The sequence below is a fragment of the Pithys albifrons genome, chromosome 20 (genome assembly GCF_047495875.1).
Source record: "Pithys albifrons albifrons isolate INPA30051 chromosome 20, PitAlb_v1, whole genome shotgun sequence".
In the NCBI taxonomy this organism is placed as follows: Eukaryota; Metazoa; Chordata; class Aves; order Passeriformes; family Thamnophilidae; genus Pithys; species Pithys albifrons.
In genome coordinates this window covers 8,287,960-8,313,349 of record NC_092477.1, presented here as the reverse complement: position 1 = coordinate 8,313,349, position 25,390 = coordinate 8,287,960, and the positions used below count along the sequence as shown (strand labels likewise).

The 25,390-nt window shown below is 48.3% G+C and overlaps 2 protein-coding genes across 5 annotated transcripts; one reads left to right on the top strand and one right to left on the bottom strand.

Moving 5' to 3' along the window:
* Nucleotides 1–19,825, bottom strand: USP20 (ubiquitin specific peptidase 20). 4 transcript variants are annotated; one of them, XM_071574670.1, is made up of 24 exons: nt 19,306–19,825; nt 16,032–16,145; nt 15,596–15,649; nt 14,877–14,939; nt 14,611–14,742; nt 13,881–13,977; nt 13,645–13,714; nt 13,010–13,123; nt 11,867–11,945; nt 10,138–10,579; nt 9,112–9,252; nt 7,798–7,910; nt 7,181–7,353; nt 6,613–6,707; nt 6,077–6,110; nt 5,822–5,867; nt 5,370–5,550; nt 4,823–4,949; nt 4,544–4,713; nt 3,857–3,938; nt 3,485–3,593; nt 3,025–3,127; nt 2,714–2,785; nt 1–2,036 (listed from the first exon to the last, which is right to left on the bottom strand). In XM_071574670.1, the coding sequence occupies exons 2-24, from the start codon at nt 16,110–16,112 to the stop codon at nt 1,876–1,878; spliced, it is 2,739 nt and encodes a 912-aa protein (XP_071430771.1). In that variant the 5' UTR covers nt 16,113–16,145; nt 19,306–19,825; the 3' UTR covers nt 1–1,875. The 4 variants fall into 4 exon arrangements, with proteins under 4 accessions (XP_071430771.1, XP_071430773.1, XP_071430774.1 ...); XM_071574672.1 differs by having other exon boundaries at nt 9,112–9,249; XM_071574673.1 differs by having other exon boundaries at nt 14,623–14,742.
* Nucleotides 19,423–25,032, top strand: C20H9orf78 (chromosome 20 C9orf78 homolog). Its single transcript, XM_071574686.1, has 9 exons — nt 19,423–19,989; nt 20,996–21,055; nt 21,323–21,374; nt 21,586–21,656; nt 21,893–21,970; nt 22,407–22,604; nt 23,029–23,165; nt 23,885–23,983; nt 24,412–25,032. The coding sequence occupies exons 1-9, from the start codon at nt 19,907–19,909 to the stop codon at nt 24,501–24,503; spliced, it is 870 nt and encodes a 289-aa protein (XP_071430787.1). The 5' UTR covers nt 19,423–19,906; the 3' UTR covers nt 24,504–25,032.
* Nucleotides 25,033–25,390: the final 358 nt, after the last annotated feature.

The window sequence follows — 25,390 nt, the reverse complement described above, 5'->3', positions numbered from 1 at the left end:
TTGAATGCACATGTATTTATTGCACCACATTTTCAGCACAAGGTCTAACACTTAAGCACAGGAGTGTCATTACAGTCTGTACAGCACCCTCTGGACACACGGACAACACAGACATGCAGAGCCCAGGGCTGCTGCAGTGGGGAACAAAGACAGCTTGAAACAATGAGAATCCCAACAGTGGCTCATTCTCTGACCTCTCCCTCAGGCCTGGCTGAGTCTATACAAGCATCCCATAAACAGGATTGTAAAATTAATATGCTGAGCCATTTACAGACAATTTTTAAAGAAGCTGCTGTTTGCAGCAGATATTTGATCTAAAAAAAAAGAAACCTGAAGGCCATGTTTTGCTTCTCAAAATTCTCCTGTCTTACCCCCTTCTATCTCTAAGTCAAGGAGCAGTCTCCTTCTCCTTTTCAGGTGAGGAGCTTGGGAGGTCCCAACCCCACGTGGAGTCTGGCACCACTAAGGCCAGACTTGATGCTGTGCAATCATCCAGCACCACACAAACACAGCTTGGTTCCTCAGGCCATGGGAGGCACCTCTTCCTTCTCTGCCTCAGCTAAACCTCTCTCAAAGGTTAGCAAATATTTAACTCTTGCCTTTCTGCCTGACAAGATGAATGAAAATCTTTTAAAGAACAGCCTTGCTGAGAAGAGTGGAGTATAGCTTTTGTGCCTTCATTCTGCCTCCATCAGCTGCTCCTTGGCTGCACTGGTGGCAATAGATGGGGGAGCAAATTTCATTAAATGAGCCACTGTATACACAAAGGACATCTGGAATGACCTCAGCACACAGGTGGGGGCTTGTTTGCAGGAAGCAGATAATTCCTAAAAAGCTGCTTCACCAGCCTGGGCCCTGCTTAGCCAGGTCCCCTCCCCAGCCAAGGGTGACCCCCTGGAATGGGCTCTGTGGGAACAAAGGAGCCCTTCCTGAGACTTCAACCTCCTCTGCTTGTCATGACAGATGTGGAGACACACAGGCTTATGGCAGGGTCAGTCTGAGAACTGGCTTAGCAATAAGGAGTCCCAAAATCTGCCATCAGAGCTGTGCTGTGCCCCAGTCCAGCCCAGCCTTCCCAGTACCACCCAAAGGCTCCAGCCCACAGCTCCACAGGGCCAGAAGCTTCAGCAGGAAGAGTGCAGTGGAAAGGAAGGTGTTGGAAAGGAGGACTCACCTTCCAGCTCTATGCTCTGAAAATGTGCTGAACACGTGAAATCAGACACAAGGAGAAAACAAAATTCTGCAGGACCGTGAAGGTGAGGTTTGGGGGGGTGAGAGGAGAAAGGAACAGCCTCTTTCCAAATTTCTTGGTTGCAACTGAATTTGCAAGAACTTGATAAAGAGCAAAATTAGGAAGTTGTGACAGCTGTGCACCACCAGCACAAAACCTCAGGGAGGCCTTGTGGCTTTTCTCAGCCTCAAACAACAGGTTTCTCCAGTGGCAACACTGCCCACTGGAAACAAGAAACATTTCATTATCTTCCTACATTTTGGTTAAAAAGTGCCAAAAGCAAAACCTGCAAAGAAGTAGAGATCGGGGCACTGGGGACAAGCTGGGAGTGCTGGTTTCTTGTAAGCAAAGGAAAGGGGAAGGGCTTGGGTCAGGAAACCCTGTGAGGTGTGGCTGCAGCCTCGTACCATGGCTTCATCCAGAGGTGAGTTAGAGTCTTCTCCCAGTCTATCCCAGCACATCCCTGTGCTCAAAGCCATGTGAAAGGATGAGAAGGAAGCTTGCCTGCCCCAGGAGTCTGGGGGAAGCTGCACACACCTTCAAGTACCAGACAAGAAGAGGTTTGACTCCTCAGGACTCCCCATCCTTCCACCCCCATACAGAGGTGTCTGTGCTGTACCTTCCCTGCCCCAACCCCGCACAGGTCACACCGCGCGCGTCTCCGCCTCGATCTTCTGCTCCCCATGGTGGTTCTCCAGCTCTTGGACCTGGGCCACGTTCTGTCTGATGGCAATCTCTGGGCCCCCTCCATAGAGTGTGCTTAAATAAATCCACGTCTCCTCAGAAATCTGCCCGTAGTCAGCACCTGGAAGGGACAACAGCACTTGTCCAGTAAGGAAAGGCTGGGGCACCACAACATGAGGATGTCCCCCCGCCCAGCCACATCCCCTGCACAGCTCAGCCCAGGAAGGAGGCACTGGTGGTCCTCACCAAAGCCCCAGACCCTGTACAGCTGCAGCCCCCACAGTGGGGAAGCACCAGGACTCCAGTGTGTCCACCACTAGCCCATGCCCTCAGTCACCACATCTACACATCTAAATCCCTCCAGGGATGGTGACTCCATCACTGCCCTGAACAGCCTGTTCCAAACCTTGACAACCCTTTCCATGAAGAAATTTTTCCTAATATCCAATCTAAACCTCCCCAGGCACAACACGAGGCTGTTTTCACTTCAGAAGCTGCACCACAACAAATGCTGAGTAAAGAGCAAGTCAAAGCAACACCGGATCCAAGCAACAGCACAAAGAATGGTGAAAGGGGCTGGGAAGCAGCAGGAACCAGTGACAGCAGCAAGCTGGTCATGCAGGAGCTGCCACTGGAGAACTGGCCCACTCAGGGTGGGCAGAAAGGGGTTGGGCAGAGAACTGTCATCCTCTGCAACACCATCTTGCTCTGTAACTGCTTCACTATGGACATCCAGATCCAGTAAAATAGTCTCCTTGACCTTTTAGGAACACTAAAGGACAGAAGCACGAGCCTTACCCTGCTTGACTTGCACATGGCCACCAGGTTTCGTGAGGGCAATCTTGGTGTTGTCAATTGGTCCAGGAGGCTCTGTGGGAGAACAAACAGGTCAAAAAACATCTGCTTTCCTCACTGCCTCCAGATCCAGCGCCTTTCCTGAGCTGGTTCTCTTTCTGGGGACCTGCAGGCAGTCAGGAGGGCTTGGTGTCTGCACTCTGCTCAGCCTCATCACCCCAGTCAGGGGCAGTGCTCATCCAGGATCCAGCAAATGGATTCGTTTCCATTCCACCCCTCACCCCTGCCAGAGCTCCCTGGTTTCCAGTCCTTACCATTATCCTTCCCCTTGACAAAGGCTTCCCACTCCCGGAACCACTGCATGCTGATACAGTAGATGACACTTGGAGACTCCTCTGCCTGGAAAGCCTTGTTCAGCTGGGAGAGCAGAGAACAGAGACATGCAAGAAGGACTTAAGTCACTTTTGGGATCGCAGGGGGCCCCTTCCATTAACTCCAAGGCACCCTTGCCATTCTCCAAAAGAGCCCCATGTAATTCCTTCCTCACACCCTGTTCCTGCTCACCAGAGCAGGCAACACACAAGGATGGTTTCACACTTTGTGTCCTCATGGCCTTTTCATGCCCCAGCTGCCCCTCCCTGTGCTGCCAGCACTGGGGAACCCCCAGGCCAATCTCCTGCCCATGCTGGAGTGTTCTGGAAAACTGGCAGTTCTCCAGGTCTCCATTCCCCACCTCTCCCTTTTGCCTTGCTTCCAGATGCTTCCCATACCAACCTTGATGAAGGTGTCGATTTCGATTCTCCTGCGCTTGGCGAGTGCTTCGATCTCCACTTGGCAAATGGAGCACACATACAGATGGTTCACAGCAGGGCCACCCCCAAACCTGAGCACAGGGAGAGAGGGAGCGCAATGGGGAACTGCAGCGGAATGGAAACACTTCCCAGCCCTGCATCCTGCAGACGTGGATTTTTATACTTTTCCAGACACTGGTGAAGGAGGTACATCTACAGCTGAGGGCAGAGCTGCCTTTGCTCAACCAGTGAGGACCACCCAGTGCTCTGGGACAGGCACTGATACAGCTTATTGTGGCTTAGATCAGGAGACTCTACCAAAAAGTGGGAGAAAGAATGAAATGGCCACAATCACCTGTTGTAAAGATATTCCCACACGTTTTGGGGCAGAATCACCACCAGATCATCAATGTAATGGTATTTATTAGGAGGGATCCCTGTGAAGGAAAGAAAGGGGAAGAGTTAAAATAGACACAATTAAAAATGCAGAATTTCCTTCCTGAAAACTCTGATTCCAGAATCTGCTTCCTTTGCTAATAGAAGACAGTCAAGAGTTCAGCAACTGTGAAGGTTCCTCAATTCATGGCTCAATTTCTAATCAAGTGCTTCGTTTCCAGTGGGAGATTTACAAACATAAGTGCTCTCCAGCGTGACTGATGAAGCAGGAGAAGAGAGTCAGACATGGTATCAGCTCCCTTCCACAGCACGTGCCTCATTCTCCAAACAAACCCTGAGGGCCAGCCTTGCTGACAGGGCAACAGATAAATGCTGCCCTATCTGCTTTCCACAGGTTTGGTTTTAAACACAGAGAACTGAAAACTGATGTTTCCCAGCACTAAACATCCCCTTAGGCCTCCAACCAGCAGCACAATGGATAATTGTCTCATCCCTCCCTGAGCAGGCTGGAGGTTCTGTCAAAGAGGATCCCACTGCAGCATCCCCTGTATCAGGATGGCAGCTGGAGCTTTTTCCTGAATTTGTTCAGGCACCAGGAAACAAAGGTACAGCCAAGAGGTGCTGCTCCCAGGTCCAGCAGCCTTACCTCCATGGGAGCACAGAAAGGTGTGGTTGGTGATGGGCCCAGGCTCAGCAAAGGTGTTGAATTTATTAAGCCACTCTCGAGAGATGTAGAACTGGAGCAAACTGTGCTCCTTCATGCTGGCCAGGGACACGACCTTCTGACGCTCTCGCACGGCTTCTTCGCTGCTTTTCCTGAAGCAGGGGAAAGAAAAGGAAACAATTCCTCAAAACTCAGATCGTGAAATGCATTTCTAGGTCTTCTGCAGCCAGGGAGGGGCTGCTGCAGCCAGGGCTCACTCACCTGTAGAACAGGACATAGGCTTCTGCATTCTGCACCACGGTCTCGTGCACCTCGGTGACGTACTGGTCATCGAACTCGTACCACTGGCCATTGATCACGTTCTGGCAGTAGGCAATGTAATGGCCACCTGGAACAGAGAGCACAGCACTGCTGGGATTCACAGTGCAGACAGAAGGCAGGCCTGGGATAATGTCAGCAGCACAAACAGGATTAGCTGCTGGCAGAGAACAGAGAGACAGAAAAAAAAAGATATTTCCTGTTCAGGCAAGCTCTGCAGGAGCAGCAGAGCCTGGCACTGTCACCCTGATTTGCCTTCCTTGGAAGAGCCTCTCAGCAAGACTGAACATTGGGAAAGGGCTTGAGCCAAGCCCGTGGTGAGGCTGAAATAGCTGCAGGGGATCTGTCAGAAGTTGCTTGGTTCACTTTTCAAGGGGGACAGGCTGCACAAGGCTGGGAATGGAGGGGGCTGGTCTTACACTGCCCTTCAGCCCAGCAGAGGTGTTGGCTAGTCCTGAACACTCGTTGTCCTCCCAGCAGAAGGACTTACTGCCTGCTGTGCCGTGGTGACAGATGACTGACAGGAGGTCGTAGGTGGTGATCTGGGAGACACATTCCTTGGCCAGGAAAGGTCGCAGATCCAGCCCTTCCAAGGGGAAGGAGACATGGCTGTTGATCTTGAAGGAATACATCACCTCATGTCGGAACCGTTTCAGGTGGATGCAAAGAATCTGAAAGACCAAGGACAGAGGACACCATAGCACAGTGTTGCTGTGGGTATTCAGGTAACACAGCACACTCTTTGTGTGTGATCTTTGCAGGAGTTCTCTGCCTGACATTCATGAATCCTGCTGGCTCCTCAGCTTAGAATGGGAAAGGCTTATCTGGTCTAGACAGAGGACTTTGCCAACAAAACAAACTGCTGTTTTTGTTCTAGCCCTGATCTCCTCATCTCCTCAGGGCTGCTAAAATAGAACTAGACAACAAGGTGCTTTTCCTCACCTCTGGGAGCCGGAGGACTTTGCAGTACTTCACTCCATTCCGCAACCTGAGGGAGGAAAAGAAAGGAGCTGTGAGATCCCTCTGAAGCAACAGGATGCCAAAAGGCAAAGCAGTCTTACTCACTTTGGAATCCAAGACAAATCCTGAATTCCAGCAGAAGAAATATCCAGGCAGAAGTCACAGCAAAATATTTGACAACAACACAGAGAAATAAAGTTCCAGAAAATCAACACAATACAGATAATGCAAACTTACTTCTTACACCGTTCACAGCTGTACATGTTGTCCCCTGCAGACAGAGAGAAGAGAGCCACTATGAACTTGTTCAGAGCACACAAGGCTGACACAGCTACACTTCCAGCAAGTGCAGAGAAACCATGTTAAGAGCCTCCTGGGGAAGCCAGGGTGAGAGGAGATCAAAACAACTCCTCTCAATAAGTATAAGCAAGAAGAGAATGCAACTAGCAGGAAAGTATGTAACTGCCAACCAACAACACACAAACAGCAAACTGAGTCCTCCAGAGCTTCAGAACCTGATGGAGAAAGCAAAGACACTAAGAAGCCACAGCACTCAACCAACCAACAGCTATGTCTGCTCCTTGTGAGGACACTCTCACCCAGATTTCCCATTCCTGAGTAGGTGAGAAGACTGAGTCCTGCTCAGAGATGCGGAGCTGCCATCTTTTGGTAATGCCAGTCTCTAAGTGACATAGTGAGGCAGGATTTCCAGGAGCTTTAATCCACCTTCAAAATGCATATGAAATGCTCCTCCATGCTGTCAGAAAACTCACCCTTCAACTCATCTGCTGCAAAAAAGGCAGCAAGGCAATCCTCCAGTGTCACCACAGGACCCCAAAACCAGCTAGGGATACAGGACACCACAAACCTGCAGAGGAGAAGGGATTAACAGTTATACATAAAAGAGCTGAATGCTTTGGTGTACAAAACCCCAAATGGGTGATGGGTTTCCTTCTAGCTGTAGGTCCTAAGCTCATCCCACATCCCAGAGGAGCAGAGAAAGCATGACTTCTCTCAGCTGATGTTCCTAATGTGACTGCTCAAACTGGAAATGATCTGGAAAGCTATAGCAGGAATTAATTTGCTCTGGAGGGCAAGTCTGAGCTGAAGGTAGAAGGGAGGGATGACTAGCTGCACAAGAGTTCTCAAGGTATGTTACAAAACTAGAGGAACAGTAACAATTGGTTTCCATGAAAAGGCTCAAAGCCCTGTGAAGTAGCACTGTCCTAATAGGAATGGTTCCAACTATATTCTGGTGTAAACACCACTGGTTAGGGACAGCTGCCTTCCAGCACTGCAGGACAAACCCCAGAAAAAAGAGGTCCTGCACAGGGAACACACCTCCGGATATACTCCATGATGAAAGCAATCCAGCCTTGTGAGGCATAGTTGTCCCCACATGCCCCTGTCTTAGCTGGCACGTTTTGGTAGATGGCAGAGTGCAGCTTGGCCAGGTCCTCCTTCCCTGGGATTGGGAGTGACAGGTCCTGGAATGTCTCCACTGTTGTAGAAACCTGGAAACATCCAAAAGGAAGAAGTCTGGGTTTCCTGTGTGTGTAATGGAGCTGGGACCTGACTTTCATCACTTTTTATCATTGCTTGGATTATGCCTAGGCTAGAAACCTGAGCTGGCAGTGGAGCAACTTGTGTTGGCTAATTATTCTTCCCTGCTGTCAGCAGACTGACTTCTGTCAGGGTTTTGTAGCACTGGATTCAGTTTCCTAATGTGCATGTGACATGCTGGGCCAACTCAGTAATGTTGACCAGCAAACAGACCCCTATAGAGAAACACATCTCCTTCACACAGCAAGTTCTAACACCTCCCCTGCCATTCCCCATCCCCATTTTAGCAGGCCTCTGCATCCCAGAGGGTTTGGAAAGAGCAGCACCATTCCTTAGGAAGGGATCTACAAGCTGGCAGCCCGTGCTGTGTGACTGACAGGGCCCAGGAGACTCACCCTGTCACAGGTGAGGCACTGCACCAGGCTGAGGATGGAGCCGTCGAAGATGTCGGAAATCACACTGCGGTACCGGAGTTCCTTCTTCTTCTTCCCAGAAGCCTGAATCTGGGCTGAAAGACAAGGAGGGCCCATCATGGAGTAACTCAGTGTCCTGTCTCCACAGAGTCACACAGGCACATAAAGAACATGAGACAAGCACTGTCCTGATGGTCAGACCCCACGTGTGTGACAGGGAGGTGGCAGAGCCTGTTGTGAAGGGACAGGGAGGACTCTGCTGCTGTGTATGGCATGGGAAAGGCGGAGGCAGCCAACTGAACCAACACCAGGAGGCAGAAACTGTCTTACTGGAAATCCTGTTTCCATCCTCTTACATGTTTAGAAGCCTGGCCCTGCCACAGTCTTGCGACATTTTGCTCCAAGCTTTGTACTTTACCTCTTCTCCCCCCTCACCTGCCTGTGTACTTTGTCCTGGTTTTTTCCCTCTGACCATGTGTTCCCCACGTTTCCTGCACTGGAGAGGATTCTCCACATCAGGGACTGGCCAAATGCAAAGCTTTGTTTAACAACAAACCCTCTCTCCACATACACTTGCACAGACACAGAGTGCTTTTCATCCAGCCAGCACATCTGCGGCTGTGCTGACCTCAGCCAGGGGGCTGGGACACAGCTGAAGAAAGAATGTCCTCATGGAACAGCTGTAGGGACAGTGGTACAAGCACATGCCATTGTGTGTGCAGACTATGCAATGTGGAGTCATTTTGATTTGCAGTTTGCTTTGGGATGAAGAGACCAGTTTGATAACAACACAAGCCAGGCTCCACTCTGCAGCCTGACAGTGCTCCCAGCACTGCAGGGACATCTGCAGCCTTAATTCCATTCTTGTGAGCCCAAGATGTCCAAGAGGCAGGAAGCTCTGTCAGTAACAACATCTTACAGTTCTCTGGCCCATGTGCTATGAAATTCAAGTCTGGCAGACAAATGTTTATGCATCTCCCCACTCCCCTGAAGGGACAGAGCTTGTCCCTGGGACTTCAGAGACATTTTATTCATGACAAACACAGCAGATGCAGACACGGAGATAATTTCAGGCTCCAATGTAAGAACAAATTAGAACATTGTTGTGCCCAGAGCTTATTTTACCTGCAGGTTTACTGTAGTCTTTGACAAACACTATTTTAGAACACACTGATGTCCAGAGGAATCAGCACTTGTTACATCTGTTAATCAAGAATCACAATGGATTCCCTCTCTTCCCTCCTTCTCCTCTACATGTTCCCCCCTTTGCCTCCCAGCAATCCCTCCTTGCACTACCTTTCTTGAGTACGTAGGAAGGTCCAATCCTGGCAGGACTGGAGCGAGGAGGGCTGCTGGAGAGCTTGGAGTGCATCTCATGATGGACTGGGCTGCAGGGGCGTGAGGAGCAGCGCATGTAGGCGTCATTGTCAGGCTCTGCTTGGGAAAATAGGAAGGGAAAAGGGCACTGGTGAAAATCCCAGTTATGAAAGGCAACCCCAATTCCATCAGTGTCAGCCCAGCTCTGCATTCCAGCACAGAATCTTTCCCAAAGGCACAGTACACTGTCTGTTAACTGTCCTGCTTGCACAGGTGCACACACAGCTCCCTCAGTGCCTGGGTAAGAGTGCACAGAGATAAGCAGAACGGCTAATAATTACATGCTAAACAAACCTAAAGAACAACTCGCCATTTTTTCACACTTATGACTAATTAGGTTTTGCAGCTTGCTCCTGTAGCCCTAATCCACACAAACAGCATTGCTGCCTTCAGTGCCAGCTGGCAGAGTAAGACTCTTACATAAAGAAGTGTTGAAAGATCGGATATGTTCAGCTTGAGGTGACTCCACAGTGCTGCTCTTTTCTGTTCCCTGAGACAGAGAAATGCACAAACTGTGCCTCTCCCTTTTCTCTCCCCAAAGCCCACAGTCCAACAGCAGCAAATACCTTCTCCCATGCCTTTTCCACAGCTAGTATTTCCCCAGGCAGTGTAACAAATAAAGCACCATACAAATACAAAACCTTTTTTCTTAAAAGGGATAAATACAATGTTTGCAGCTTTGGCAGAGGCAGGTACACTGCTGTGTCTTTACTGAGCTCACAGCACTTTAGCCTGGCTAAGCACCTCTCTGGCTCACTTAGTGTATTTTTTTTTTACAGAAACTGTACACAAAGGCAGGACTGAGAAAAACCTGGATGCAAAAATCTTTTGAAACCCAGAGAAGGAACAGCCACATTATGTCTTGTTTGCCGCTGCACCACACACCAGTCCCTGTCAGGATGATAACACCTCTTCTCAGAGATCCTGACAGGCACAGGTGTTTACCTGGTGTCCTACAGGGGCTGGCAGGACGGGGAGCTGGCAGCATCTCAGGTGAGGCTCTTCCATCAACTTGCATCATAGTAGTATCAACATCTGCATCCTCATCCACCTGCTCCGAGTTGCTGCGCCGGTGGCCACAGGAGAACTTCCTGTCCTTCATCCTCTCCTTCTCGGAGATCCCTCTCCCTGCTTCATCCTGGATCAACAGCTCTGTCTCTGCCAGGGAGCTGCTGCCCACACTCCCTGTGGGCCGACTCTGGCCCTCTCCCTCGCCCCTGTCACTGCTGGAGTCACAGGACAGGAACTCATCCTCCGAAGGGCTTCGGTCGCCCTCCCGCTTGTCCTCCTGGTCAATGGCATCCAAATCCCTCGTCTCTGCAACAACTGGTTCCTTCAGTTCTTCATGGAGCTGATCCATCAGGCACCGCAGGAATTCTTGGGTGTCCTGAAAACCAAGAGTGACTCCACATTACTATCCATCCAGAAAAGGGGCAAAGGAGAGGGGCAAAGGGATGGCTCCACTCAGCCTATTCCAACTCTGCAGCAAGTAGAGACCCTGCTAACGCAGAGAGAGACACAGCCATGTACCAAAGGCCTCTCTGCTACAGAAATGTTTTTAACTCCTAAATAATAAAAGGCTCATTTTTTTTATCTGAATATCTTCAGCTGTAAGACATTAAAAAGCCAGAGAGCAACTTGCAAACCAGGAGTTTATTTGTCAGGGGTTTGCCACTGATAAGAGGCAAGAGACAAGGAAAAACCTGATGAAAACAGCAGGTCCTGGAGAACACACAAACACCCACAAATAAATGTTATGAACACTGACTTCTTCTCATGGTAATCCATCTCTTAGAGAGGGCAGATTACAATCTTTAATAAACAAGGAATGAAATCAGAAAGCCAAGGCCATACAGTCTCAGTGCAAGCTCCTACATTCATAATACATGGTAAAAGAGCTGATACATTGGCTTCAAAGGAGCTGCTGGAAAGCAACTTGGTATTTTGACAACTCTAGAAAGTTAATTATGATGTTTCTGTTATTTTATGAAGTTTGGCTTTTAGCCTGCCCTGCCTTCCTTTCAATTTTATCTCTTCAGAGATGAGTCTTCCAACCCAATGTACTTCACATCAAAGACAGACATAGAAGTTCTTTCATGAATCATTATTTTTATCCTATTTTGACTTCTTGTCACTATCATGTTTAGACGTACTGTCACTTCTCTTGTATATTTTCTAATCATAGTTTTTTGTTTACATTTTATTCTAAAGAACAAACAGAAGAGCTACACTGATGAAGACTTCAAAGAAATAAAAGGATACTATCATTATATAAGATATAGTTTGCTGCAATTCCCCAGAAAAAAAGAATATAGAATGTTCACATCTTTGACATTTTGGTACAGATTTCTCAGGTTTCTCAGCTCTGATGTGAATAAATAATACCAAATTCTAATATAGCAGGTATCAAGAGATCCCAAAGCTCTTTGTAGAGGATCTGACTATCATAATTTCAGAGGTGAGCAAACTGACACAAGAAAATGAACTGATTTGGAACTAGCCAGAACCCAGGTATCCAAATCCCACCCCAGTGCTCTACCAGATCACTGATATTGGTAAAAAAAGGCCATGACCCCTGAGCTCAAGCTCTCCCTCCTGAACACAAACACCACCACTGCAAGAATTAAAATCCCACCATCTCTGGAATAATGGCATGGGTTGTTTCAGGCCCCACCTGCTGTGCGTAGCCTCGGAACATGGGGTTGACAAGTTTAATTCCATGAGACAGACTGCTTGGAACAACATAACTTGGGCTGTTTAGACATGGAAAAAGAAAAAAGAAGTTAGTTTGCTTAGCAGGCCTGGAGCCAGTTTGTCTAATGGGCCATAGCAGAGGGTGTGGTAATTAGTTAAAGAGGACAAAAGATAATTATGCACCTGCAAAACCTGGGCATAGATTTCTGCATTAGCTGGATGACATACACACCCAAGAGACAGAAAACACCTCGAAGCCATTTCAGTCTGTCCTTCCAGAGAGACTCTTTCCCAAAGCACATTTCACTTACAACTCTGGACACACTTTGAATGGTCTCAAGTGATTCCTTCCAGACCAGGGCTTGGCAATTAGTTACTTGGTTTGATTATGCAGCACTATGTCTAACTCAAAATCCTGGTGGGCTGGTAAGTCAAACCAATATAAAAATGACACAATATTGTTTCAAAGTCTACAGCCTCCTCTTCCAAACAAACACAATTGGCTTTTGTTCTGTATCTTATTTATCCCTTATTAAAAACAAACATGAGGCAAACATACAATGCCATTTAAATTCCTAGTTTGATGGTTTTTAATTGATTGCAGAGAGCACACCTCTTCATATTCAAACAGAGCTGCATAATTTTGTACTATCCTTTGAACTGGTCTAACTTTGAACCAGTAGCAAACATTTTGCAAAATGTCACCTGCATTTTCCACTGCCATTAGTAAAAATCTCTGTATCAGTTTTTCCATCCAAATCATCAATTCCTCTGCTAATCAAGAGCAATAAAGTGCTGGTCACTGAAGCCCAGGAAAAATACATGGAGATAGCCACAAGTATTCCCTTATTCCATCAATTTTTTTCTTCACTGCCATCAGGCAAGCTGTATTTAAAAAATGTCTTCCTTTTAAAAATTTTAGTATTAAGAACGTGCCAGTTTTATCACCAGCAGCAGGACATGGGATCTTCCAGACCTGAAGGAATCCTCAGATCCCCATCCACTGAGGCTGTGAAATGACTGCCTTAGACAATGCACTTGCCCCTAAGATCAGATTTCCTCTGCTGATGCCACTAACACACCTATAAAATTTGGCCAGGTTAGATTAGGGGTGTCCACTCACCGTTTCTTGTGCCAAACCTCAGACACCAACTTCTGGTAACTTTTGCACAGTGCAGGTTTCTTATCCGTACGGACCAGTCCACCACATTCCAGGAAAAACTGTGTCAGAGGTGGGCTACAAGAGAAAGAAGAATTCAGTGCACAGAAAATTCTCCTCTGCTTCAACTCAAGGGTTTATTAAAATTTAAATGCAGGCCTTATCAAAAGCATGCTCAAGGTACTGTTTTCAAACCAAGGGAGAAGTGATTCCAGATGCAGACACGACTTGAAACAAATGGAAAAGGCTGATCTGAACCTGTTCCCAGTATAGAGAAGAGATCCTGGAATTAGTCCTCAGCAGGGTGGGTGGAGAATATTTTAGGATTTGGGTTGTTAGAATGATATAACTGGGGAAAATAAAGAGATGTGACATGGCTTTCCACAGGATACATACTTTCTGTTGCCACAGAAATGATGAGTTTTACTTCAAGTAATTTCCTACCCTAACACTTCTGCTGCCCTAAACAAACACTAATTGTTTCTGCCCTTAGCCTGGCTTATCCCTCTGCAAGACCCATGAAGGTTTCAGACCAGAGGTGACACTTTTGGTATTTAGTGAAGTTTAGTAAAGATGCCACTGAAGGCTGTAACGCCTACCAGTTAGAGAGAGCCTGAAGTGCTGCATTCATGTAGCAGGAGTTCCCAAGATTTTTCATTCCAGTAAGGCCTAAAGCACAAACAAGACAAGGGATGAATCACTTTCCAGACATGCTGCTTTCTATACTGCTCCCCAAAGAAGCAGGAATCCAGGCCTTTCTAGGCAGTCTCCACAGTTTGCTCCCATGTTGCAGAGTTGCCCTCCCAGCCCTTTCCCCGAGGCAATGCAAAATCACCTCTTGGTTTCAAATCATCATCCTCTGATTCAGATTCGCCTTCATCAGCCACTGCAATTGGGACAGCTTTCAGAGGGTGAGCAGGCAAAGAAGAATCCTAGATTAAAGACACAGAAATAAGTATCAGTGAGAGAAATGAATGATGAGCTGGGAGAGATATTATCTTACACAGAAATGGAGCCAGCCTTTTAAGGAAAGCACTCTGGAAAGAGAAGAACCAGTTGCACTGTCTACCATTCTCACTAATGCCAGGAGGGAGTGGAAATGGTACCATTACTGCTTCCAGCACACATGATAAGAGGCATCAGGAATGAGCAGCAGTGTCCCAATACATGTGTTTCTGGTCTGACAGCTAAACTCCCATGGGCCATGCATTGAAAATGAAGATGGCACAGCTACAGTGGTTCCTCCCAGATGCAGATGCCCCATGGAAGAGGCAAGGAAAGGTTAAAATAAAATCAGAATGGATATTCAAGTCACAGAACCATAGAATGGTTTGGGTTGGAAGGGACCTTAATGACCATCTAGTTCCCACCCCCCAGTCATCTGGAAGTCTTTTTGCTGGGAGCCCCTACAAGGCAGGACTACTGTTCCTCTGGCTACTTGCACTGAAAGAATTCCTATGGCAACAAAACCTGCACAGCAGCAGGACCCACTTGGCTAATTTTACACCAGGCAAACAAAACCCCTGCCAAGCTTCCAAGCCTGGCCCTGTGTGCCCCAGACCCACCGGTTCAGTGACCTTGGCTGGGGGGCAGGGTGGGTGAGCTGCCAGTCTCTGCTCCAGGAACACCTCCCTCTCACAGGCGTAGCACCACACGCGGAACGTGGTCAGATTCACCGTCAGGTTGTGCTTTTTGGCCTGGAAATTGAAAAGATGAGATAATGGATCTCCTCTGATGGCTGGCACAAGGTGAAGCACAGGACTACCAGAATAAGGAATGGAGAAAATCCAACTCTGTTCTGTCTAAATGTGGATGACAGAGGAAAGCTCACCTGTGCATGAAGTGTGCTGTGGTCAGCAAAGGACTCCCCACAACCAACATAAGGACAACCAATCTAGAGAGGGAAAAGAGCCAAAGCACAGTGGGCACATCAAATTAGAGCCTTCATAAAACAGTCTGCAACTCCAGTCCCACCAGCAGCTTCAGAATTATTTTGCCAGTTTTTCTAACATGCTTTTTTATTCAGAGCGAAGAACAAGATGGAAATTTAAAATTCATAGAAATTTAGAAGTGATTTAAGAAGGAAAACCTGGAACCAGGTATAGGCTCCATTCCAAGGTCATTGCTCCAAAGGGCAGCTCATCTGAGCAGCCTCAAAACACCTGGGGATTCCAGTGCAGAAATAAACTGCCCCTTCCCACCCTCATGTCCTGTGGTATCCCCTCTCTCCTCACTGCCCTCAGCAATGTCTTCCAAGTGTCACCCTGCAGCCCCTTCACAGGTGCCAGCAGAGCACAGTCAACACTGGGCATTTCATTTGTTCCTACTGGGATCTGCAGGGGCAATCCCTTACAAGGAGTGAATTGTTACATCTTGGCAGATTCTGACAGCATTGCCCTTTCATCTAGGGAGTCTCCTCCTTGGAATCCATCAAAAAATAGTGGGTAGCTCCACTGTGAACTCCCTCTTTGCTTCTTTTTTTTTTCAGTCTAAGTGTTATTGAAGTGAAGTCCCACCACATCATGCACACAAATAACAAGCCATTCTTACCTGAAGACAAGCCCAGAGGTTTGGTCCCACAGCTCCACAAGACTGGCAAGTTCCCTGCATATTCATGACAAAAGAAGGTTTGTTTGCTTGGTTGGTAACTGAGTCCTTCAAGAGTGGGAAACTTCTCTGTGAGACAGCCCTTGCCAACCTGCAGCTCACAGCATTTCATTCCTTAATACCACACTTCCAAGCAAATACACATTTTGCAACTCTTTAGCTAAGTGACACATTTAAACTGGATAAAATATTGGGGAGAAATAGATCAAGTGGGGTCACAAAGGATGACTTTATGAGGCATGTACAGGGTACATCAGGGTGGGAAGAAGAGTTTTTGCCTCTCCTCTGGAGACAAGGCAGCACTTTCTTTGAAAACCAAACATGCAAATCCATGGACACAGCTAAAAGGGAAAGAAACAACAACCACAACATCCTGCACCTTGGATTTGAGCAGCAGATCATCCCTGGTCACCTCTCCTATGGAATCCAGGTGAGGACAGATGTCTCTGGGATCCCCCATTTTCACCAATGCTCTCCTTCAGTGAGTGTTTTCCTAGGACAAGAAAAGACAGCTCCTTTTATCTACGTGTCAGCTTTGCTCTCACAGATTGTGAGAACATGCACATCTTGCATATCAGAGGTTACATATCCACCTTTAAGGTTCAGAGATTGAAACAAACCTAAATCTGGAGCCATTCACATGAGCTGGCACAGTCTGGCCCCACTGCTGAGTGGCTGCATTGTGGTATCACAGGGAAGTGAACGAGGCAATGGGGAGGAGAGGGAAATGCACAAATAAAGCTAATAATCCATGTCATGGAAAGTGCCTCCAGAAATGCAGGAGGTGCTCAGCACACAGGCACAGCTCCAGCTGCAAAGATACAAACCTAATTAGCTCTTTTGCATGAAACTCAGATGAAAAGTGACAGGGCACTGCAGCCCAAGACATCAGTATTTATCCTGTGCTGTCTTTGAGCTTCCTGCACCCAAACTGTGCTGATCTTTATCTAACACTTCACTGCCATACTACTTTATCAAACACTAAAATATGTTTAGTTCTTGGCAAGAAGGAAATGAACTTAAATGAACTGTAACACCAATAACCAGGCTTCAGTCTCTGAGGAACTTACCATTTGATAGGTAGAGTTTTAACAGTATGAGCCACAAAACTGAGACTCTACAAAACACAACACACTGTTCCACCCAGCTCATACATCCAAGTACCACAAGGACAGAGGATTTCATAGCTGTGTGCTCATAAGTACAACAAACACTTTCATGGTGGTCCATGGGTATATAAAAGGCTTTAAACATGTCTCAGTAACACACAGCTATAAAAAAAATGAAAGGACTTTGTGTTTCTGAAGCATAACTTAATTAACCTCACTCATGGCTGTTCAAAAAATGAAAAAGAAGACAAGTGATATTAATAGCACAGACCAAGATATTACTGCTGGCTGGAAATGAAGCAGATATGAAAAGCCCATATCACTGCAAGAAAAGAAGTGGAAAAATCTGATGAACTTGATGTTAATGACTCCATGGCTGCTACACTGTTTTGGGTTTTTTTCAAATTTTGAGGACATTTGAAAGAATTCCCATTTGAAAGAATCACTGACGGTGGGGAGAAAAGAAAAAAGATACAGAAAGAAGCCATATCAGCAACACTTATCTTGGGAGTGGAAAAGCTTGCCTAGCACCTCGCCTTGGCAGAAGACAAACCTCAAGGATAATTTTACAATGTTTTCCCAGCACTCTTTAGAACTCAATGAACTGACAGGAGGAGCAAAGCAAAACTGGAGGAGGAAGAAATCACATGTGCATGGTAGAAAACACCACAGTGGTGCTGACCTGGATCTCAGTAACCTGCAAAGAGATGCTTAACAAACAATGGAGCGATTTCATGCAGCCTCACAGAGAAGGAAAACAGCACCACGTAACACATGTTGATTTAAAAGACAAGTGACAAGAGCACAGTAGCTTTGACTAACACATAAAACTGGGACATTTCAGGCTCTGACTCCCTTCATCAAACCCGACCTCATTTTCCCAAATGCATCAGCTGGTCCAATTATAAAGAAAAAAAAAAGTACCATTGCCACATTTGTTATTTCAGCTTCCTTGATTGCTTATCTCTTTCCCAGATGTTTCCCAGGAAATCTAATGAACAAAATACTGGTTTAAAATTAATTTCAGATCCCTTATCTTCACCAGCAAACTGGGAACAGTTCTGGAGCACACGGTGTTAATTCTTGTGGATGTGGATGGTTTCAGTGCACTGGGTGGGACAACCCTCTCCTCAAAATTAAACCCACACCTTTAATCTTTCCAGCACGAGGGTGCTGATCTTCCCACGCAGGGCTGCCCTTTTTTACGGAAACAAGGAAAACCTCATTTTCACTTCTCAGCCCTGACAGCACACGCCAGAAAAACGTTTGAGTTGTGACTATTCAACCTCTGCCTTCCCACGACTCTGCCCTACGAGGTTTAGCTGGCACACACAGCTCTAACGCTGCTCAGGAAACCAGGAATTTCATGAAAGCACCACCAGAGACCTGAACTGTGCTTGTCAAAACGTACTGCCTATGATGGGAAGAGAAGCTGCCCTAAAACAAACCCTTCAGCCCGTCTTTCTCAAGCACCACCGTGGAAGAACAGTACACGAACATGTCAGAACAATTCCACCCTAACTGCAACCTACTTTTTTTCAGTAGCTTAAACTGCTGCCAAACGCAGCGTCTCTGCCTTCTACAGGAACACGTTTTCTTGGGTTTGGGGTTTTTTAGCTCCAAACAACTGGGTGGGTTTGTACCAAAGCCAGAACCAGCTCTCAGGAGTTTCTGATCCGTGCAGACTCACAGCCTGCAGAGCACAAATAAAAAAGAAATCTTTGCACTGCTCATGCACAAAACAACTACCAGGTCCGGTCTTGCATAACCTACCAGGAGAACAGACTATCGGCAGTTGTTCTCAGCGACATTTTATGCTTGAGATACTGAAGAAAGAAATAATTACTGAACTGCCCTCCTGACAAGGCAGAATCAGAACGCAGGTGCTTCTGATCGCTGCTGCACGTTCGCACCCATCAGGCACAGGAAAGCCAGGAGGTTCATACAGAGCAGGCAAAGGACAGCAGGTTTGAACACTGATTTATCACAGCAGTTCACAACACAACGAAACACCTGGAAATGCACCTTTTAGGCGAAAAGCACCTCCGGGAACTCCTCTAATCCCCGCTATGCCGCTCCTCCAGCTCAGCGGAGCCCCAGGGCACAAACCCTCTCCTGGCAGACGCTACAGAACCCCCAAAGGGTGGCCGCGGGGAAGGCACCACCTGGGGGTGGCACAAAGCCGGGGATCCCGGGGAAGGCACCAGCCCTGGGGGTGGCACAAAGCCGGGGATCCCGGGGAAGGCACCAGCCCTGGGGGTGGCACAAAGCCGGGGATCCCGGGGAAGGCACCAGCCCTGGGGGTGGCACAAAGCCGGAGATCCCGGGGAAGGCACCAGCCCTGGGGGTGGCACAAAGCCGGGGATCCCGGGGAAGGCACCAGCCCTGGGGGTGGCACAAAGCCGGGGATCCCGGGGAAGGCACCAGCCCTGGGGGTGGCACAAAGCCGGAGATCCCGGAGCTCCGCGGTCGCTGCTGCTGCATCATCCCGGGCACGGCCCGGCCGCGCTGCCCCGCACAGCCCCGCCCGCGGCCCTCGCTCACCTGCGGGATGCTCGGGGCGCCCCCGGGCCTGGCTGGGCCGCCGGGAAGCTCGGGGAGCCAGCGGAGCAGCAGCGGGGCCGGGCAGGCCGGGGGAGGAGCGGGGGCCGCGCCGGGGCGGGGACGGGCCGGGCCGGGGAGGCGGCGGCGCTGCCCCTGCGGGCCCCGGGGCCGCTCCCGGCGGTTCCCCCGGTCCCGGGCGGTCCGGGTTCGGCCCCTCGTTCAGCCGCTCGGTGAGCGGGGAGCAGCCGGGCTGGACGAGCTGCACGGGCCGGGCTGTTAACTCGGGTGCGGGGCCAACGCTCCCCGGGGCGCCTTCTCTCCGCGGCGTCCCCTGACGTGCACCGGGCCACCAGCTCTGCGAACGACCCCCGTGCCTTACACGGGAGCTCCTCGGAAAAGACAGGGAGGGCACGGCGGGCTCCCGGCCCCGCTCCCGGGAGGGCACCGGGGGCTCCCGGGCGACTCCTGCCCAGACACGGTGCTGGCAGGGGGGCGGTGCCACCCGGCTTCGTCGCGCTGCTGCGGCGTCATCGCGGCGCGCCGCGGCGGCGGCAGGGGGAGAGGCGGGTGGCGGCCGTGTCGCGGCGCGGAGGCCGCAGCGATGCCGGCCAAGAAGTCCTTCCGCCGGCGGAGGGAGGACGAGGACGAGGAGGAGGAGGACGAGCAGCTCGCCGAGGAGGTCAGGTGGGTCGGGAGCCGGCAGGGAGCCCGGCCGGACCCAGGGCCTGCCTTAGTGCAGCAGTGCTGCGTCCGGGCGCGTCACCACACCGTGTGGTGTTGTCATATCGTTATATCGTCGCGTACGGCTGTGCTGGTAGAGGTCACGTCCACGTCATATTGTGTGGCACCACTGTGGTCGTTGCGTCACAGCATCGCGTCACACCGTTACATGGACGTGTCGTTGTGTCCCATCATCTCCGGCCCCTCCAGGGTGGCAGCTCCATCCCCAGGGGTGTCTCGTCCCTCTCCTCTCCCACTCTGTGGGTGGTCTGGCCAGGAGAGGAGGGAGTTTGGAGCCGGCCAGCCCCGGGAGCTGTGCTTGGAAACACCGCAGGCACCTGACCCCCAAGCACCCTCTGCCCCTGCCTGGCACCTGCAACCCATCATCCTGCACTCAGCATCCTCTTCGAAATGGGCACCCACAGAGCGTCCCTTCTGTTCTCAGATTCTTTAATCCCAAACAAGATCTTGGTGTTTTTTATTTCTGAAATATATATGATGATGCACAGTTCGTGGTGGCTATTGAAAGGTGAGTAATTAGGGCAAGTCTGAGTATCTGCAGAAGTTAAGGATGCCTGTCAGCTTAGAGACACACTTGGGATTTCATTTTACCATTAGCTTTCTTCAGAGTCACTCATGCACTGTTGCGTCTTGGCTTGTTCTTCCCAAATGCCTTTTTCTTAAAGCCTTTCTGTGTGCTTTCTTCCCCAGCTGAGGGAAGGCATCTGGAAGGAACAGATCAAACAGGTGCCTCAGTTGTTTGTGGGGTTGTTTTTTGATTGTTTAAATACATGGAGTTGCATAAATAAATAGAAAATACCTATTTAACCTGTAACCTCAAAAGTGGATGGTGCTATGCAGAGGTTTAGAGCAAAGTCTGACTAGAAAATTTCATGTTAACTGCAGAAAGTCAAATTAATTAGTTAAAGCCAAAGCATCAAGTACTAAGTCAGATGTTTTTTTTATTCAGGTTGAAACTTGAGGAAGCCAAAGAAGTTCAGAGCCTCAGGAAGCGACCCAATGGGGTGAGGTAAGGGATGTGGCACTGGGGATGGGAAGTTGTGTTTTGTCCAAGGGTGTGATGTAACAGGGAATTTCTCTCTTGTAATCTGCCTCCTTCCAGTACAAACCATTAAGTGTCAGATATTGCCAAAACCATGTTCTTGATAGAGGAGTTTCTATGTTAAAGCCTGAGGATGGAAAACGGGGGGAGACTTAAGGATAAGGCAATGCAGTATTGTTGGTGATATGTTTCCTTCCACTGAATTCCATTTTCTGTCTATATCTGCCTGACCAGTGCTGTAGCTCTGCTTGTGGGAGAGAAGTTGCAAGAAGAAGCAACACTTGTGGTAAGTGCTGGACATTTCCATCACCTCAGGGCTAAGATGTGATAGTGTGAAAACAGGGGTGCAGTCCAGCCAGTGACTGTGTGAGTCTGGCCTTGGGTAGGACCGATGTCACAACTCAATTCCTAAATGTTTTCTGTGCTTTGATCCAGATTTTGAAGACTAGCATTAAACTAGAGGGAAGCTTCAGGCTTTCTTGTTCCTTGTTTTACAGGATGATCCATTTAAGATCAAATCTGGGGGAATGGTGGACATGAAGAAGTTGAAGGAAAGAGGCAAGGACAGGTGGGTGCATGTGAGCTCTGAAAATCTCTCTCTGGACTAGTACTAAATGGCAGCTGGTAGTGAACTAACCAGACATTGTGTCACTTTGGAAGTTTAATATAAACTTTTGGCCAGCTACTTTTACCCTAAGTTGTTAAATTAGTTTTAAAAAACCACCACACATACTTCCCAAAAAAAATCCAGGAACAAACAAAAGAACCCCAGCAAAACCTGTAAACCTTGTGCTTTCCACTTAGGATTAATGAAGAGGAAGATCTGAACTTGGGAACTTCCTTCTCAGCAGAAACCAACAGGCGGGATGAAGATGCTGACATGTGAGTTGTGCTGTGTCTCTGATGTTGAATCATGAGGGCTGGGTGGCCCCTCACTATTTGGTTTTTTCTGTCTTGGATTCTGAGTAGTCCCAGAGTATCTTCCCAGTTCTCACTGAAACTTTCCCTTGCCCTTCCAATTCCTTCATGCCAGACTTGAGAAGGCCTTTTCATAGACGAAGTTGGGAGGTGCCAACCAGTCAGCTTGGCATTAAATACCAGTGGGAGTCTTCCCTGGTAGCTGTGAAAGATCTTGGAGAATCTGATTGTTTCTTGGACAATTAATTCTTGCTGTTGATGTTAGCTGAGTTCTTTTGGAGAAATCAGTCTTTCCTCTGTCCCAGCTTTCAGGACAGGGGTGCAGCTGTGCTCAGCAGGGCTGGGACAGAGCACAGGAACAGAATTAAGTGCTGTGTGTCCCTCCTGTGCTGCTATTTAGGATGAAGTACATTGAGACTGAGCTGAAGAAGAGAAAGGGAATTGTGGAGAATGAGGAGCAGAAGGTGAAGTTAAAGAATGCTGAGGACTCTCTGTATGAGCTTCCAGAGAACATCCGTGTCTCCTCTGCCAAGAAGACTGAGGAGATGCTGTCCAACCAGATGCTGAGCGGCATTCCCGAAGTGGACCTGGGAATTGAGTATGTGCTTCACAGATCTGTGGGTTATGGCCAGAATTTCCAGGATGAGCAACTGTTGGTTGCAGTGCTATGGCTGGATTGCACAGCCCCAGTTTGGCTCTGGGTGGGATTGAGCCTTGTTTTGGGTTAGTGTGATAACTGGCACAGCCCATCCTACACAACGACAGCTCCATTGTGTGACCTGTGGGAAAAGGCTCTTAATTTTTGTGACCTGAATCTGACAGCTTTCTGGAGGACCCATTTGTGCCCTGCACTTAAAGCACACACACAGATGGGAGCTTCCCTTTTGTTTCTATAGCGACACCTCCTCCCTCAAAAAAACACATCAAATACCATGGCAGTGCTGTTACTACCCCCCAAACCCACTTAGCACTTCCATGGCTGCTACTCTTTCTAACTATCAGTATGTTTTTCTTTCTTTTAGTGCAAAAATCAAAAACATCATCTCAACTGAAGAGGCCAAGGCCAAGCTGCTGGCAGAGCAGCAGAACAAAAAGAAAGACAGCGAAACTTCCTTTGTTCCCACCAACATGGCTGTTAATTATGTCCAGCACAACAGATGTAAGTCTTGTGTAGTTCTCCTGACCCAGCTGGGACAGAGTCTGATGCAGGAGGGATTAGCCCATGTATTGGCACAAGCAGCTGTCACATTGCTTTTCCTGGGATGCTCATATGGGCCTGGTCTTTTTCTTCTTCCTGTCAGCAAGGAGAGGGACTCACATTGCTCAGTCTCACAGCTGGACTTTCTGAACTCCCAGCTGACACTGACTCATAAATTTCAAGGTGTTTTCTTTAAGTTGTGCCTTGAGCCTGGGCTGGAAATGCCTGCCCTGTCTGCCTTGATAAATGGTGATTTGTAGTAGTGGGGAGGGTCTATTTTGTAGGCTGCCAGAGCAGGCAGGTGGCCGAGCAAACACAGACCTTACTAGACAGGAGACAGGAATTAATTTGCATGAGAGCCTTTCATACCACAGCCATCTGGAGGAAGGGCAGCCTTCTGCTGTGTCCTTCCATGCTTTCAGGGGTGGTTGGGGGTCAACTTGGTGTGTTCTGAAGGAAGTGAAGAGTGTTTGGGCCACTTCTAGTGAAATAGTGTTGCTGAAATTTGCTGTACCTCATCTTGCCTGTATTGATCATTCACAGAAACCGGGTCCAACAATGGTTGTTCTAAGCTGCTGTTTCTGCTAAAGATCACTTGTAACAGATGCCATTAGAAATTTGTCTGTCTGGATAAGAGCACTCCAGATAATATTCCTTACCCGATGTTTTCACTCTTTCAGTTTATCATGAGGAGCTGAATGCACCAGTGAGAAGGAACAAAGAGGAGCCAAAGCCCCGTCCCCTGAGAGTGGGGGATACGGAGAGACCAGAACCTGAGCGTAAGTTCGGAATCAGAAAGGTCGTGAGGAGATACACTGAAACCCTTCAGGGGTCTCGCACAGAGAAACAACCTGGCTCTTTTTACCTCCTCTGGATGCCCTGAGGTAGCAGGGAAATGGAGCAATCCAAGTCCAGGAGAGCTGACTGTTGCACTTGATGTACCACTACTGAAGCCCCTCTGGATGGAGGATGTATTTAGAGATGCTCAGAGGTGAAGTGGTAAAGGTCACAGCTTAAGTGGGTTTCCAAAGCTCCAACAAGGGTTTGGTGGAAGCTGGAATAGCAAAGGATGCAAGGCTGGGAAGCAGGGACAGCTGAAGCAATAACCTCACATAACAGGGGGCTGTATAAGGGAACTGGTGGGGTTAAGAAACTGTCTCCTGTGAAAGGACAAGGAAAATAATATCTCTGTCTCTTTCTTTTGAAGGGTCTCCTCCAAATCGCAAACGTCCCCTCAATGAAAAGGCCACAGATGATTATCACTATGAGAAGTTCAAGAAGATGAATAGACGATACTGATGAATGTGGACTGAAGCCTTTGGAGTTATTTGGATTTTCTGCTAATAAAGGATTTTGTGTCAGTGACCTGCGATGGATGTTGGGAAGAGTCATGACCTTCACATTCTGATGTTACCTACAAAGTTTTTCCTGTGTGATCTTGTAGTGAATCAGTTTGCAGGTGATTGTGAACTCTTTGGGCAGTGCAACCTTGTATATAACTGTTCTTATAAATGAAGTTTTATAATGGAAAATGAGCTTTCATGGTTAACATTTTTTAGTGAGAAAATAATTGTGCTTTTATAGATTTTTTTCACCCTCTCAAAAAGTACTTAAAGAGATCCTTTAAAAGCATCAGTGCTGTTTGATTTGTAAATGTAAAGCTCTTGGGAGCTTTATATTTAAAATGTATAGCTGGTGCAGAGGCCAGAGGTGCCACAGCTGCACCTTGTCTTTCCTGGAGGTGCAATGTGGGTACTTGTGAAGATTTGTAACTTTGAAAAGAGTAAACGTGTTTTTAAGTTATTAAAAGTGACATTTTTCCTTCTGAGATCCTTGTGGGTGGTTTGTGGGCACTGGTGGTGCTGAGGGCCAGGGTGTCCTGTCAGCTCAGGATTGGCAGCTCCAGGGTGAGGAGGAACAAGCTCAGATCTTACATTTTTTCAGAAAAGGGGAGAAGTGTTTCTGCCAGACCACAGACACGTTTGCCCCTGAGCTCAGCCTTGGGTGACTGTCCCTCAGCCTGTGTCCTGTATCAATCAGGGGTGGATGCCCTGACAAGGAAACCTTAAACAGAGACAGAAGAAATTTAGATTAGATATTAAGAAAAAAACCTTCACCATTAGGGTGGCCAGAAATAGGTCGTTAAGAGGTGTCTGGATTTGGTGCTGGGTGATGTTGCTTTAGGG

Coding starts and splice junctions, on each gene's coding strand:
- USP20 (XM_071574670.1), bottom strand. CDS start 16,112: ATGGGGGATCCCAGAGACATCTGTCCTCACCTGGATTCCATAGGAGAG. Junction 9,253..10,137: donor CAGCCCCTGTAGGACACCAG/GTAAACACCTGT, acceptor TATTTTCCCAAG/CAGAGCCTGACAATGACGCC. Junction 5,551..5,821: donor AAGTCCTCCGGCTCCCAGAG/GTGAGGAAAAGC, acceptor TTGGTCTTTCAG/ATTCTTTGCATCCACCTGAA.
- C20H9orf78 (XM_071574686.1), top strand. CDS start 19,907: ATGCCGGCCAAGAAGTCCTTCCGCCGGCGGAGGGAGGACGAGGACGAG. Junction 21,056..21,322: donor AAGCGACCCAATGGGGTGAG/GTAAGGGATGTG, acceptor CTGCCTGACCAG/TGCTGTAGCTCTGCTTGTGG. Junction 21,375..21,585: donor AAGAAGAAGCAACACTTGTG/GTAAGTGCTGGA, acceptor CTTGTTTTACAG/GATGATCCATTTAAGATCAA.